This window comes from Globicephala melas, chromosome 6 (assembly GCF_963455315.2).
Source record: "Globicephala melas chromosome 6, mGloMel1.2, whole genome shotgun sequence".
NCBI classification, from domain to species: Eukaryota; Metazoa; Chordata; class Mammalia; order Artiodactyla; family Delphinidae; genus Globicephala; species Globicephala melas.
In genome coordinates this window covers 70419448-70431209 of record NC_083319.1, presented here as the reverse complement: position 1 = coordinate 70431209, position 11762 = coordinate 70419448, and the positions used below count along the sequence as shown (strand labels likewise).

Genomic DNA, 11762 nt, shown 5'->3' with positions numbered 1-11762 from the left:
CATTGCAGAGCACGGACTCTAGGCATGCAGGCTTCAGTAGTTGTGGCTCATGGGCTCTAGAGTGCAGGCTCAGTAGTTGTGGCGCATGGGCTTAGTTGCTCTGGAGCATGTGGGATCTTCCCGGACCAGGGCTTGAACCTGTGTCCCCTGCGTTGGCAGACAGATTCTTAACTACTGCACCACCAGGGAAGCCCCATAGGACTCAATTTAAGTCCTTTTCTCATTCTATACTCTCTTCTCATTTGACCTCTTCTGTTCCTATGCCTTCCAATTAATGGAATTGCTTGTAAATTGCAAACTCAAATATCCAACAGACATTTGTAGTTAGATGTCTACCAGCCAACTACAGAGAATATGTACAACTTTTGTGTTTATATCCTCACATGGACTGATGTACCTTCTGCAGAGAGAAGTCAATTTTTTACCTTCTCATTATAGCAGTAAATCTAACTGATATTAATTTCTAACATTAATTAGTATTAATTTTAAACATAATAAATATTATTTGTACTGTCTTTAGGTTATTTTCCCTACAAAAATCAAAGATACAAGAGAGCAGGAGCTGTATTTGTTGTGTTTACCTCTATATATCTGGAGGGATACAACCTGGCTTAGGGGAAGTCTATTTTACTTCTAACTTGAATATAATACTGATGGGTAAATGAATTGTACCATCAATTGTTTAATCAGATTGCACATTCAGCCTTGGTTTTCTTTTTTAAAGACGAAACTAATACCAGAAGTTTTCTATAGAAAGAATTTAATGAACAAAGAAAATAATAAATTGACTAAATACAAAGAATGTATTTTTTCTCTGAAACTACAGTGTAAATGTGCACATAATATTGTATGAACAAAAATAATTGTAATCTTTATAAATAGTTAAATAAATAAATATTTAAATAGATAAATAGATCAGCATGGGCATCTGTGAGGAACAAGTGCCTGTAGAGTAGAACATCATGTTGCTTAATATTCCTGAAAACATTTGACAAATTAATTTAATTCAGGGCATGATGAGAGCAGAAATGATAGTCTTTGACATGGCAGCACAGGTGGAAGTGTGGTCTCGTTAGTGAGAATCATTTCGGTGTTGAACCAGGTGTGTGTCATTCCTTCCTCCTGAGTCTGTCTTACAAGTTTGTTGATGAAGAGAAGGATCTCATGACTTCTGCTCTGACAATCTCCCAGGCACAAGGGCTGTATTTCTTCTCTTGCAGATAGACAGTGATTCTGTGGAAGTATTTCCTCACAGCCAGGATGGAGTCCTCCTTCAGCAGGGGAGTCCCTTCCAGCCCCGCCTCCTGCATCAGACAGGCTTGCAGGTCAATGAGCTGCTGATAAAGTGCAGTGCAGAACTTGTCCAGGAGGGTCTCATCCCAAGCGGCAGCCGAGCCCTCTGTGCTGAAGAGCTGGAAGGTCTGCTGGATCATCTCATGGACGACAGTGATGGCTTGAGCCTTCTGGAACTGGTTGCCTCCAAACGCCTCCTGGGGGAATCCAAAGTCATTTCTGTCCTTCAGGCAGGAGAAGGGGGAGATTCTCCTCATCTGTTGCAGGAGCATCAGGGCCCTCGTGTTAGCCAGGCTGTGGGTCTGAGGCAGGTCGCAGCCCAGAGAGCAGTTGGAGTTGCAGCTGAGCAGCACCAGGGTCAGGAGTAAGGACAAAGTTGGGGCCATCGGTGACCCTGCAGATGCTGCCGGCCTGGCTGAGGTGGGGACTCTGTGAACCCTGCTCTCTAGGTTCTCTGAAGACCTTCCTTCAGGCCTGGGTCTTAAATGGGAACCCATTCGTTTCCATTTTCTAAACGTTAATTTCTACTTCTGTTTTTGATTTTCACTTTGCACTCTCCAAATGGGATATGGCAACATTTCTCAACCATTATTTTTTCCATTATTGCCTCCTCTTCCCCTGCCCACAGAGCCTTCTTAGATAGCTTTTTCCTAATTGCCCCCCCATGAAAGTTTGAAAACACATAGGTACTGAATATTTATATACTCCATGAATATCTGCATACATAGAAAAAGAAAGTGAAAATTTTACTGTTTTTATTCAATGCAGGGTTAAGAATGAAAAAATTTGAGCTAAACATTATATTTAAAAGTTATTGAGAACTAGGGACTTCCCTGGTGGTCCAGTGGTTAAGAATCCACGCTTCCACTGCAGGGGTCACGGGTTTGATCCCCGGTCGGGGAACTAAGATCCCACATGCTACGCAGTGTGGCCAAAAAGAAAAAATAAAAAGTTATTGACAACTAATTTAACTTTATAACTAAGTTTGCAGAGTAACTTTTTTTTAGTCAAAAGATATATTTGAAGAAGCTCACTGATTTTCTAAATTAAGTTCTATATTATAAACATTTTCTCATGCCATTAAAAATTACTCAGGGACTTCTCCGGTGGCGCAGTGGTTAAGAATCTGCCTGCCAATGCAGGGACACGGGTTCGAGCCCTGGTCTGAGAATATCCCACATGCCGCGGAGCAGCTAAGCCTGTGTGCCACAACTACTGAGCCTGTGGTCTGGAGCCCATGAACCACAACTACTGAACCCTGTGCGCCTAGAACCCATTCTCCGCAACAAGAGAAACCACTGCAATGAGAAGCCCGGGCACCGCAACAAAGAGTAGCCCCTGCTCGCCGCAACTAGAGAAAGCCCACACGCAGCAACAAAGACTCAATGCAGCCAAAAATAAATAAATAAATTTATTTTTTTAAAAAAAGACAGATTTAGATAAAAGACAACTTTAAAAAAAAAAAAGAATCTGCCTGCCAATTCAGGGGACATGAGTTCGAGCCCTGGTCCAGGAAGATCCCACATGCTGCAGAACAACTAAGCCTGTGCGCCACAACTACTGAGCCCGTGTGCCACAACTACTTAAGCCCGTGCGCCTAGAGCCCGTGCTCCACAACAAGAGAAGCCACCACACCACAACGAAAAGTAGCCCCCGCTCGCCGCAACTAGAGAAAGCCCGTGCATAGCAACGAAGACCCAATGCAGCCAAAAATAAATAAATAAATAAATAAACTGAAAAATATTACTCAAATAGAACATCTACAATGACTGTATAATGTTCTAGTCTATGGATGTAGCCTTGTTTAACATTTTACTTTTTTTAGATGAAGAATATTTCAAAATTTCATAATTACCAATCACGTTGGGAGAATGCCGTTGGGTATAAAATTGTACCCGATTTGACAAAATATAATTATGAAATCAAAAGACATCACCTTTTTTAAAGTTCTTGAGACCTAAAACTAATTTGTTTTCCAGGGAGTTGCTGAAATTTATGCTAGGACTGTGGTAGTGTCCATTTTATTGCTCACTTGCTAATTTTTTTTCCAGTTCAATAAAAATTTGATACTGGTTTTACTTTGAATTTGTATAGGGTATTTGATATAGAGTGAAATTTACCTAATTATGCAGAGTAACTTTTAATGTAATATATTTACTTATATAAATAGTAATATATCAAATTATAATTTCAAATAAAAATTTATATAAATATTTCATAATAGTACCAATGTATAGATATATTTTAAATAAAATCATCAGAACTGCTAAAACCACTGAAAATTTAAATTATTTACTTAGCATTTATTTTTAGGTAATTAACTATTAATTTTGATTCATATCATAAAATTTTTAACTTCACTAGCTGCTAGGTATTCATCTAGATATTGTCAACAGTTTTCTGTTTAGAAATAGGCATAATTAGTGATGTGCTAAATAACTTTAGTAGAATTAAATAATAAAATATAACCTATTCGTGCTTAATTCCCAAAGCCCAAATCACACCAAGGCTCGAACATAAGCAGCATCCGCAAGACAGCCAATGGCAGCTCATAAGTAAGTAAAGGACACTTCTCACATTATGACTTTGAGATCAAGCAAATGATGGCGAGAAAGTCCTGTAATGAACAGTTAAGTCACCATAGGTTGTAGCACTGATCCTGCGTGACATTTGTTTATATTTCATGAACTCAGTGTCAATGCTTCTCACATCATATACAAGAAAACCTGAAGAGCAAAATGAATACAAAGGAATAAGACTTTGTTGGATAAGGTTGACCTTTGAACACCAAAGCCATTATAATGGCTGAGATTTGTTCATACCCCAGAAAACTAATGTTTGCACCCATGGGAGCATCCCCAATGAGAATGCGTAATTTAGGCAACATGAAAAATTGAATTGTAGTGATGTGGTTCGAGATTCTCCCCGGAATCGCAGTCATGGCCGCGTGCTTGTTCATCCCGGGAATGGCCACTGCACGCATCCACAGGTTCACTAATGGGGGCAAGGAAAAAAGGGTTGCCCATTATTCATAACAGTGGAATTTGATGGAAAGAAATAGGCGCATCTCTGCAGTTAATCGTTACTATGTGTCAAAGGGTTTGGAGAACATTGATTAAGGAAGCATTTTCCTGATTGATGAAAAATAACTCAGTTATACTTGTCTACCCCTGCTAGAAGGTTATGCAGTGTATTGTGTAGCATGCAGTGTATCTTGTAGTGTGTAATAAAAATAAAACAAAAAAGTAAAAAAAAAAAATTGAATCATTCTCCATATTTTTTCATTAATGTTCAAATTTCCCTAAGGACCTCCAGAAGTTCCAATCCAAGTCTGTTCTTTTAAACGGAATGAATACATCTTTGTATTTGACTCATAACTGGATAAATATTGATTATTATCATGGAAAGAATTAACTTTCATCTCCCATCTTGAATTCTTTTATTTTGCATAGGAAGTCATGTGGCCTCAGCCCTCTATATTCCTGCTCTTTACATTGTAGTATGTGATAATCTTTGGCAAATTAGCTCATTAGTAACTGGACTCTATCCATTCCCTGTATTATCCCTGGCAGCAAGCCCAGTGTAATCACGCAAGTAATTTTTTTTAATAGACTCATCTATGTATTTTATTTTATTTTCATTTAAGTATAGTTGATTCAAATGTTTGTTAGTTTTTCTGGTGTATAGCAAAGCGATTCAGATATATATATATTCTTTTTCAGATTCTTTTCCATTATAGTTTACTAGAAGATATTGAACATAATTTCCTGTGTTATACAGTAGGACCTTGTTGTTTTTCTATTTTATATATAGTAGTTTGTACCTGCTGATCTCAAACTCCATTTATCCGTCTCCCCCATTTCCTTTTGGTAACCATAAGTTTGTTTTCTATGTCTGTGAATCAGTGTCTGTTTTGTAAATAAGTTCATTTGTATCATTTTTTGATTCCACATATAAGTGATATCATGTGATATTTGTCTTTGTCTTACTTCACTTAGTATGATAATCTCCAGGTCCATCCATGTTGTTGCAAATGGCATTATTTCATCCTTTTATATGGCTGAGTAGTATTCCATTGTATATTTATATACCACATCTTCTCTTTCCATTCATCTGTCGATGAACATTCAGGTTCTTTCCATGTCTTGGCTATTGTGAATAGTTCTGCTATAAACATTGAAGTGCATGTATCTTTTCGAATTGGAGTTTTCTCCAGATATATGCCCAGGAATGGGATTGCTGGATCATATGGTAACTCTAGTTTTCTTTTTTTAAGGAACATCCATCCTGTTTTCCATAGTGGCTGCACCAATTTACATTCCCATCAACAGTGTAGGAGGATTCCCTTTTCTCCAAATCCTCTCCAACATTTATTGTTTGTAGACTTTTTGATGATGGCCATTGTGACTGGTGTGAGGTGATACTTCATTGTAGTTTTGATTTGCATTTCTCTAATAATGAGCAATGTTGACATCTTTTCATGCGCTTATTGGCCATCTGTATGTCTTCTTTGGAGAAATGTCTATTCAGGTCTTCAGCCCATATTTTGATTGGGTTGTTTATTTCTGTGTTATTGAGTTGTATAAGTTGTTTGTATATTTTTGTTTGTATAATTAAGGCCTTGTCAGTTGCATAGCTAGCAAATATTTCCTGCCACTCCATAGCTTGTCTTTTCATTTTGTTAATGGTTTCCTTTGCTATGCAGAAGTTTATAGTTTGATTAGGTCCCATTTGTTTATCTTTGCTTTTATTTCTATGCCTTGGGAAACTGACTTAAGAAAATATGGCTACAATTTATGTCAGAGAATATTTTGCCTATATTTTCTTCTAGGAGTTTTATGGTGTCACGTCTTGTATTTAAGTCTTTAAGCCATTTTGAGTTTATGTTTGTGTATGGTGTGAGGAAGTATTCTAACTTAATTGATTTAATTATGACTGTCCAGCTTCCCCAAAACCACTTGCTGAAGAGACTGTCTTTTCTCCATTGTACATTCTTGCCCCCTTTGTCAAAGATTCATTGACTGTAGGTGTGTGGGTTTATTTCTGGGCTCTGTATTCTGTTCCACTGATCCATATGTCTGGTTTTGTGCCAATACCATGCCGTTTTGACTTCTCTAGCTTTGTAGCATTGTCTGAAGTCTGGAAGGGTTATACCTCCAGCTTTGTTCTTTCTCCTAAGGATTGCTTTGGCAATTCTGGGTCTTTTGTGGTTCCATATAGATTTTAGGATTATTTGTTCTAGTTCTGTGAAAGATGTCATGGGTAATTTGATAGGGATCGCACTGAATTTGTAGATTCCTTTGTGTAGTATGGCCATTAATTCTTCCCATCCAGGCCCATAGGATAACTATCCATTCCTTTGAATCATCTTCAGTTTCCTTTATCAATGTTGTATAGTTCTTGGTTATAAGTCTTTCACCTCCGTGGTCAGGTTTATTCTTAAGTATTTTATTATTTTTTTGATGAGATTTTAAAAGGGATCGTATTTTTACTTTTTCCTTTTATATTTCATCATTAGTGTAAAGAAATGCAACAGATTTCTGTATGTTAATCTTGTATTCTGTTACCTTGCTTAATTAATTCATAAGTTCTAGTAGTTTTTGACTCAACAAGTAATTTTACTAAAGCACTTTCTGAGATTTTCTCCTCCTCCTGGCAGACATTTACGAATGACCAATCTATTTTGCTTCCTCACAGCCATATTTACTGGGATTATAACAGACAATGGCTAACATTTTCACTCTACTCCTGCTGATATCAATAATGCCTACTGAGTTTATTGCTAAAATCACTTGGATTCTCTTTCCTTTAAGGTGCATATGGCTGGGGATTCAAGTTCCAAATCAGCGCAATTTTCAGCCTGTGCCCAGAACTATATTAAACACACAAGGATGGCCTTGTCTCTAATTTGTCCACTAGTATGTCACAATAGAAAATAACTAGACTGGTGTCATATACAGAGCCAAGGATCTAAACTCAAACTCTCTCTGATCCTCATAGCTCACAGCAACCAGACATTTACCACATTACTCTTTCATGAATCTTTACTAATGTGATAATTATTACCTTTATCCTGAGATTTTTTGGAGACTCCTTACAAAAATTATGAATATTTTCATCCTGTGTTTTCATTCCATCCCATGAGACAGTGGGCTCCTTTTCAGTTTGATTTCCAATATTTGACATATAATAATTAAAGCATTATGGCAGGTTGTAAATCAAGAGTTTGGATTCTGAGTCCTTCGTCTACTCTTTTTGCCTGCTAACCTGCTCATTCTGCTCAGTATGACTATATTCTTATTTCTAGATGCGTGTAACCTTTAAAGACCTTTAAATTCATATATTGATGTCCTAACCACCAAAGTGGTGATATCAGGTGGCGGACCCTTTGGGACATGATTATGCTGTGAAGATGGAGACCTCACAAATGGAATTAGGGCCGTTATAAAACAGGTCAAAATAAATCCCTCCCTCTTCTGCCCTGTGCTGATACAAGGAGAACTCTGCAGTGTGAGACCTGAAGCAGCCTCTCACCAGAACTGGACCACGCTGACACCCAGATCTTGGATTTCCAGACTCTAGAACTGTGAGCAGTACATTTCTGCTCTTTACAAACTACCCAGTCTATGCTCTTTTGTTGAAGAAGTCCAAATAGTAAGACATGACCTGACCTATTGTATCCTCAGAATACCTCCCAGAAGTCTGTAAAATACTTAAAGGGAGAGATACCATCTTATCCAACCCCGCTTCCTAGACAGCTAGTCCAGTCCCTGTCATTTCAGGAGCTCAATCAATATTCATGTAACATCAATCCACAATAATGGTAATGATAGGAGAAATAATTATACCAACATATATTAGATAGATATGATGTGAGAAGACAATAATCTAAAGATACTTTAAAAGTTCTTCATGGTTCTGCAGGGGAAGTGATAATGGAATATTGTGTGAGGTTTTTTTTGCTTTTTGGGGTTTTTTTTTTTGGCTGTGTTGGGTCTTCGTTGCTGCGTGCGGGCTTTCTCTAGTTGCGGCGAGCGGGAGCTACTCCTCATTGCAGTGCGCAGGCTTCTCATTGCAGTGGCTTCTCTTATTGCGGAGCACGGGCTCTAGGTGCGCGGGCTTCAGTAGTTGTGGCACGTGGGCTCAGTAGTTGTGGCTCGTGGGCTCTAGAGCACAGGCTCAGTAGTTGTGGTGCACAGGCTTAGTTGCTCCGTGGCATGTGGGATCTTCCCGGACCAGGGCTTGAACCCGTGTCCCCTGCATTGGCAGACGGATTCTTAACAACTGTGCCACCAGGAAAGCTTGTGTGAGGTATTTTTTTAAAGATTGTTTGCAGGAATATTTTCTTCAAGTTTGCATTTCTAATATTTGGAAGATCTGGTGAGTGGAAGACTCACTCTTCACTCAGTGATTCTCAAGTACTTGCAAGGAGCTGACTGATCATTCTTTTCTTGTCTCCCTCAGGAAATAAGGAAATAACTTGTAATGTGTCTACACTTGTGGATATTTTCCTCATAGGCCATGCCTTTGGGCATCAAGTTGAATGTTTCTTTCAAATAGTCTATGATGCTGTGAACTCTGAGTCACATCCATATCATCTTCCCCAAGCTGAAACTGTGGAATAAGAATTTTTTGTCAGATTGTTTTTAATGAAGTGTGTGCAAGCAAGAACATTAGTTCCCCTCCACCCCACCCAGAACTTCACTAGGACAAATAGTGTAAAAATGAAAAGTGGTCTCATGCCCTGAACTTGTCTCCTCATCCATTAGTCCAATAATTTCCCAACTTCTTTGCAATTAGATTACCATGAGGATAAATCCAGGCCACACAATATGAGCAGAAGTGCTCTTGCCCTGTATAGTGCTGGCCCTTGAAAACATCCACGTGGTCCGCCAGACTTTTTCCCTTTACCACTGAGTGGAATAGATTCAAGTACTACAGACAAATTTGGAGTCACCTGTTGATGATGGAAAAATCCACACAACAGTGGGTACCCATGTCCTCGAATCACTCTTTGGAGCAGAGCCAACCAGAATATTCACCTGATCAGGAAGGCCTGCATTGTGCCCTTAAAAGAAGAAAAGATAAATTTCTATTATGATCAAATTCCTGACAGTTTCCTGTTTACCTGTTACAGCAGCCAGCATTAAGTTAACTGACAAATACCTTTAACAACATACTATCCTAAAAACTTTTCCACAAAAAGAAAATAAACTTCATAGGTTGAAAATAGCAATACCCCCCAAAAACCTAAACAGACCTTTTATTATTATGAAATTGTTTATTTAAGAAAAGAGATTGTGTTCTTCTGTCTAAATATATTTTCGTAAAAGTATGATTTTCATTTCAGACATTTATCAGCTTGTGAGGAAATATGAGTCAAGATTGCTTTGGAACACTAAGCAAACGCTAATCTGATTAGAGAGTGTCACAAATATAATTTTCATTTTATTTGTTGACATTTCTTTGAGGATTCTTACATGAAGGAAAGGACCTTTCAGTTTCCACTCTGACAACCTCCCAGGCACAGGGGCTGTATTCCTTTGCCTTCAGGTAGAGATGGATTCCATGGAAATACTCCTGGGCAGCAAGTCCCAAACCGAGACAATCTAGATTGCCTTTTTTCATCTGCTCCAGTCGGTCCAGCCTCTGATCAAGGTTAGAGAGAAGTTTATCGAGGAGGGTGTTGTTCCAAGCAGCATGGCTGCCCTCCGTGGTGAAGAGGTTGAAGTTCTGTTGGAGCATCAGTTGACAATAAACGGGTGCCTTGAGTCGTCTGGATTTGGGTGATATTCTCTCTTTTCCAAGGAACTTTGAAGTCGGTTCTGTCCTCTAGGCACGACTGAAAGGGGATCCTCTTCATCTGTCTTAAATATATGAAGATTTCTTTGTTGCCAAGAGAGCAAGCAGGGATGGAGCAGAGCATCACTCCTGCCACTAGCAAATAGATCTGGGCCATTGAGAATTTCAGTGAGCCACAGGGCAGCTGGCGGGCACTGCTAAACAATCAGCAAAAGGTTCCTTCCCTGGGTCCTGGGACAGCGCGCTTCTCTAGGCGGCCGCAAGAGGGCGCAGGATGTCTTTTTAAAATCGATTTTGTTAGGGAAACGCCGATTTCTGAGAGTCTGCAGTTTTCAGCGGGTCTGGCAGCTCGAGAGAAAAGGCGTTGAAGCCTCAGAGACCAACTTTGGGCTGCTTTAATAGTGAGAGAAAAACATTCATTTCGGAAGCCCAGAGGGCTGAGGAAGGAACTTTGTCGCGGCCGCGCCAGCGACATTTTTGTCTGGTTGGAAGCTGGAATCTTGTATTTTCGGGGCTGCCCCTGAGTTTTGTGCTTTATTTTCGCACAGAAACTTGAGCGAGTCCATTTTGGAGAAAGAAGCCGTTTTCTGAGGTTTGAAGCTGGGAATCAGAGCGAGCTGGGGCCGATTTTACAGATTCGGGCTCGTTTCTGGCGCTGTGCTGCGGCCCAGAGAAAGGGGAACGCGGCGGCGGCGATGGGACGCCCGGACAGGGTGGGGACGCCCTGGGGGTGAGTCGGAGCGCGGGCACCACCGGGGCGGAGGACGCGGGAGCTGAGCGCCTCTGTAGATGCTCTGGGACTTCATGGTGTCTTTCAAGGATACAGCGTTAACGTGGGGGAGGAAGTACTGAATAACTGAAAAGTGGAAATATTTTAAAACTCACAGCATTTTATTTTGAAAATTTTAAATTTAATTTATATTTAATTTATATTATGTGTAACTTAAATATTTTTTAATTTTTTATATTTTGAAATATTTAATGAAAATATTTTAAATATTAGATATAGGATATTAAAATATATATGAGTATCAAAACACAGCATTTTATTAAACTCTATTTAAACTATAGTTTATACTAAAACAAGAATATAATTTTACTCTCTTAGCAAATGGAAGCAAACTCATTAATATATTCAAGGTCACTTCTATACTTGACAATTTCTCGTGACTCTGTGACAGTGTTAAATAATTTTTATTTAACCCGGGTTTCTGAAACACCTCTCCCAGGAACCCATCTTGATTGCATTGTAGAAAGAAAAGGGCAGTGGTTAAGACTCTGTGCTTCTAATGCAAGGCATGTGGGTTCGATCCCTGGTGGGGGAACTAAGATCCCGCATGGAGTGTGGCGCACCCAAAAAAGAAGAAAGAAAGAGAAAGAAAAAAAAGAAAGAAAGAAAGAAGGAAGGAAAGAAAGAAAGAAAGAAGGAAGGAAAGAGGGAGGAAGGAAGGAAGGAAGGAACAAAGAAGAGTTAGTGTGCTGTACAAAGCATTGAGGACATTTACCAGGTCTGATCTTTTCATTTTCTTTGGTAAGAATTTCATAGATTAAAGGAAAATTGCCCAGATTTCATTGGCAACGTGAAACCTTCCTTTGTAAGACACTCACAGTCATGCAAATGCAGGGTCATTTCTTGTCTTTATTTAAAATTTTGATATTTTGTTCAG

The 11762-nt window shown here is 39.1% G+C and overlaps 1 protein-coding gene, 1 long non-coding RNA gene and 2 pseudogenes across 3 annotated transcripts in view; 2 read left to right on the top strand and 2 right to left on the bottom strand.

Moving 5' to 3' along the window:
* Positions 1–1133: 1133 nt before the first annotated feature.
* On the bottom strand, positions 1134–1679 carry LOC115838997 (interferon alpha-1-like). The gene has a single exon (XM_030830309.2). It carries the CDS (start codon positions 1677–1679, stop codon positions 1134–1136), a length of 546 nt encoding a protein of 181 aa, XP_030686169.1.
* A 2449-nt stretch (positions 1680–4128) lies between these two features.
* Positions 4129–4530, top strand: LOC115838999 (NADH dehydrogenase [ubiquinone] 1 alpha subcomplex subunit 1 pseudogene; annotated as a pseudogene).
* A 5211-nt stretch (positions 4531–9741) lies between these two features.
* LOC115838998 (interferon tau-2-like) lies at positions 9742–10252 on the bottom strand (annotated as a pseudogene).
* Positions 10253–10455: 203 nt separating this feature from the next.
* LOC115839001 (uncharacterized) overlaps positions 10456–11762 on the top strand; it is a 29093-nt gene continuing 27786 nt past the window's right edge. For both annotated transcript variants that reach the window (XR_004033854.2, XR_009564347.1), the window contains exon 1: positions 10456–10825. This is a non-coding gene — a long non-coding RNA (uncharacterized lncRNA). The remainder of the gene's footprint in view (positions 10826–11762) is intronic.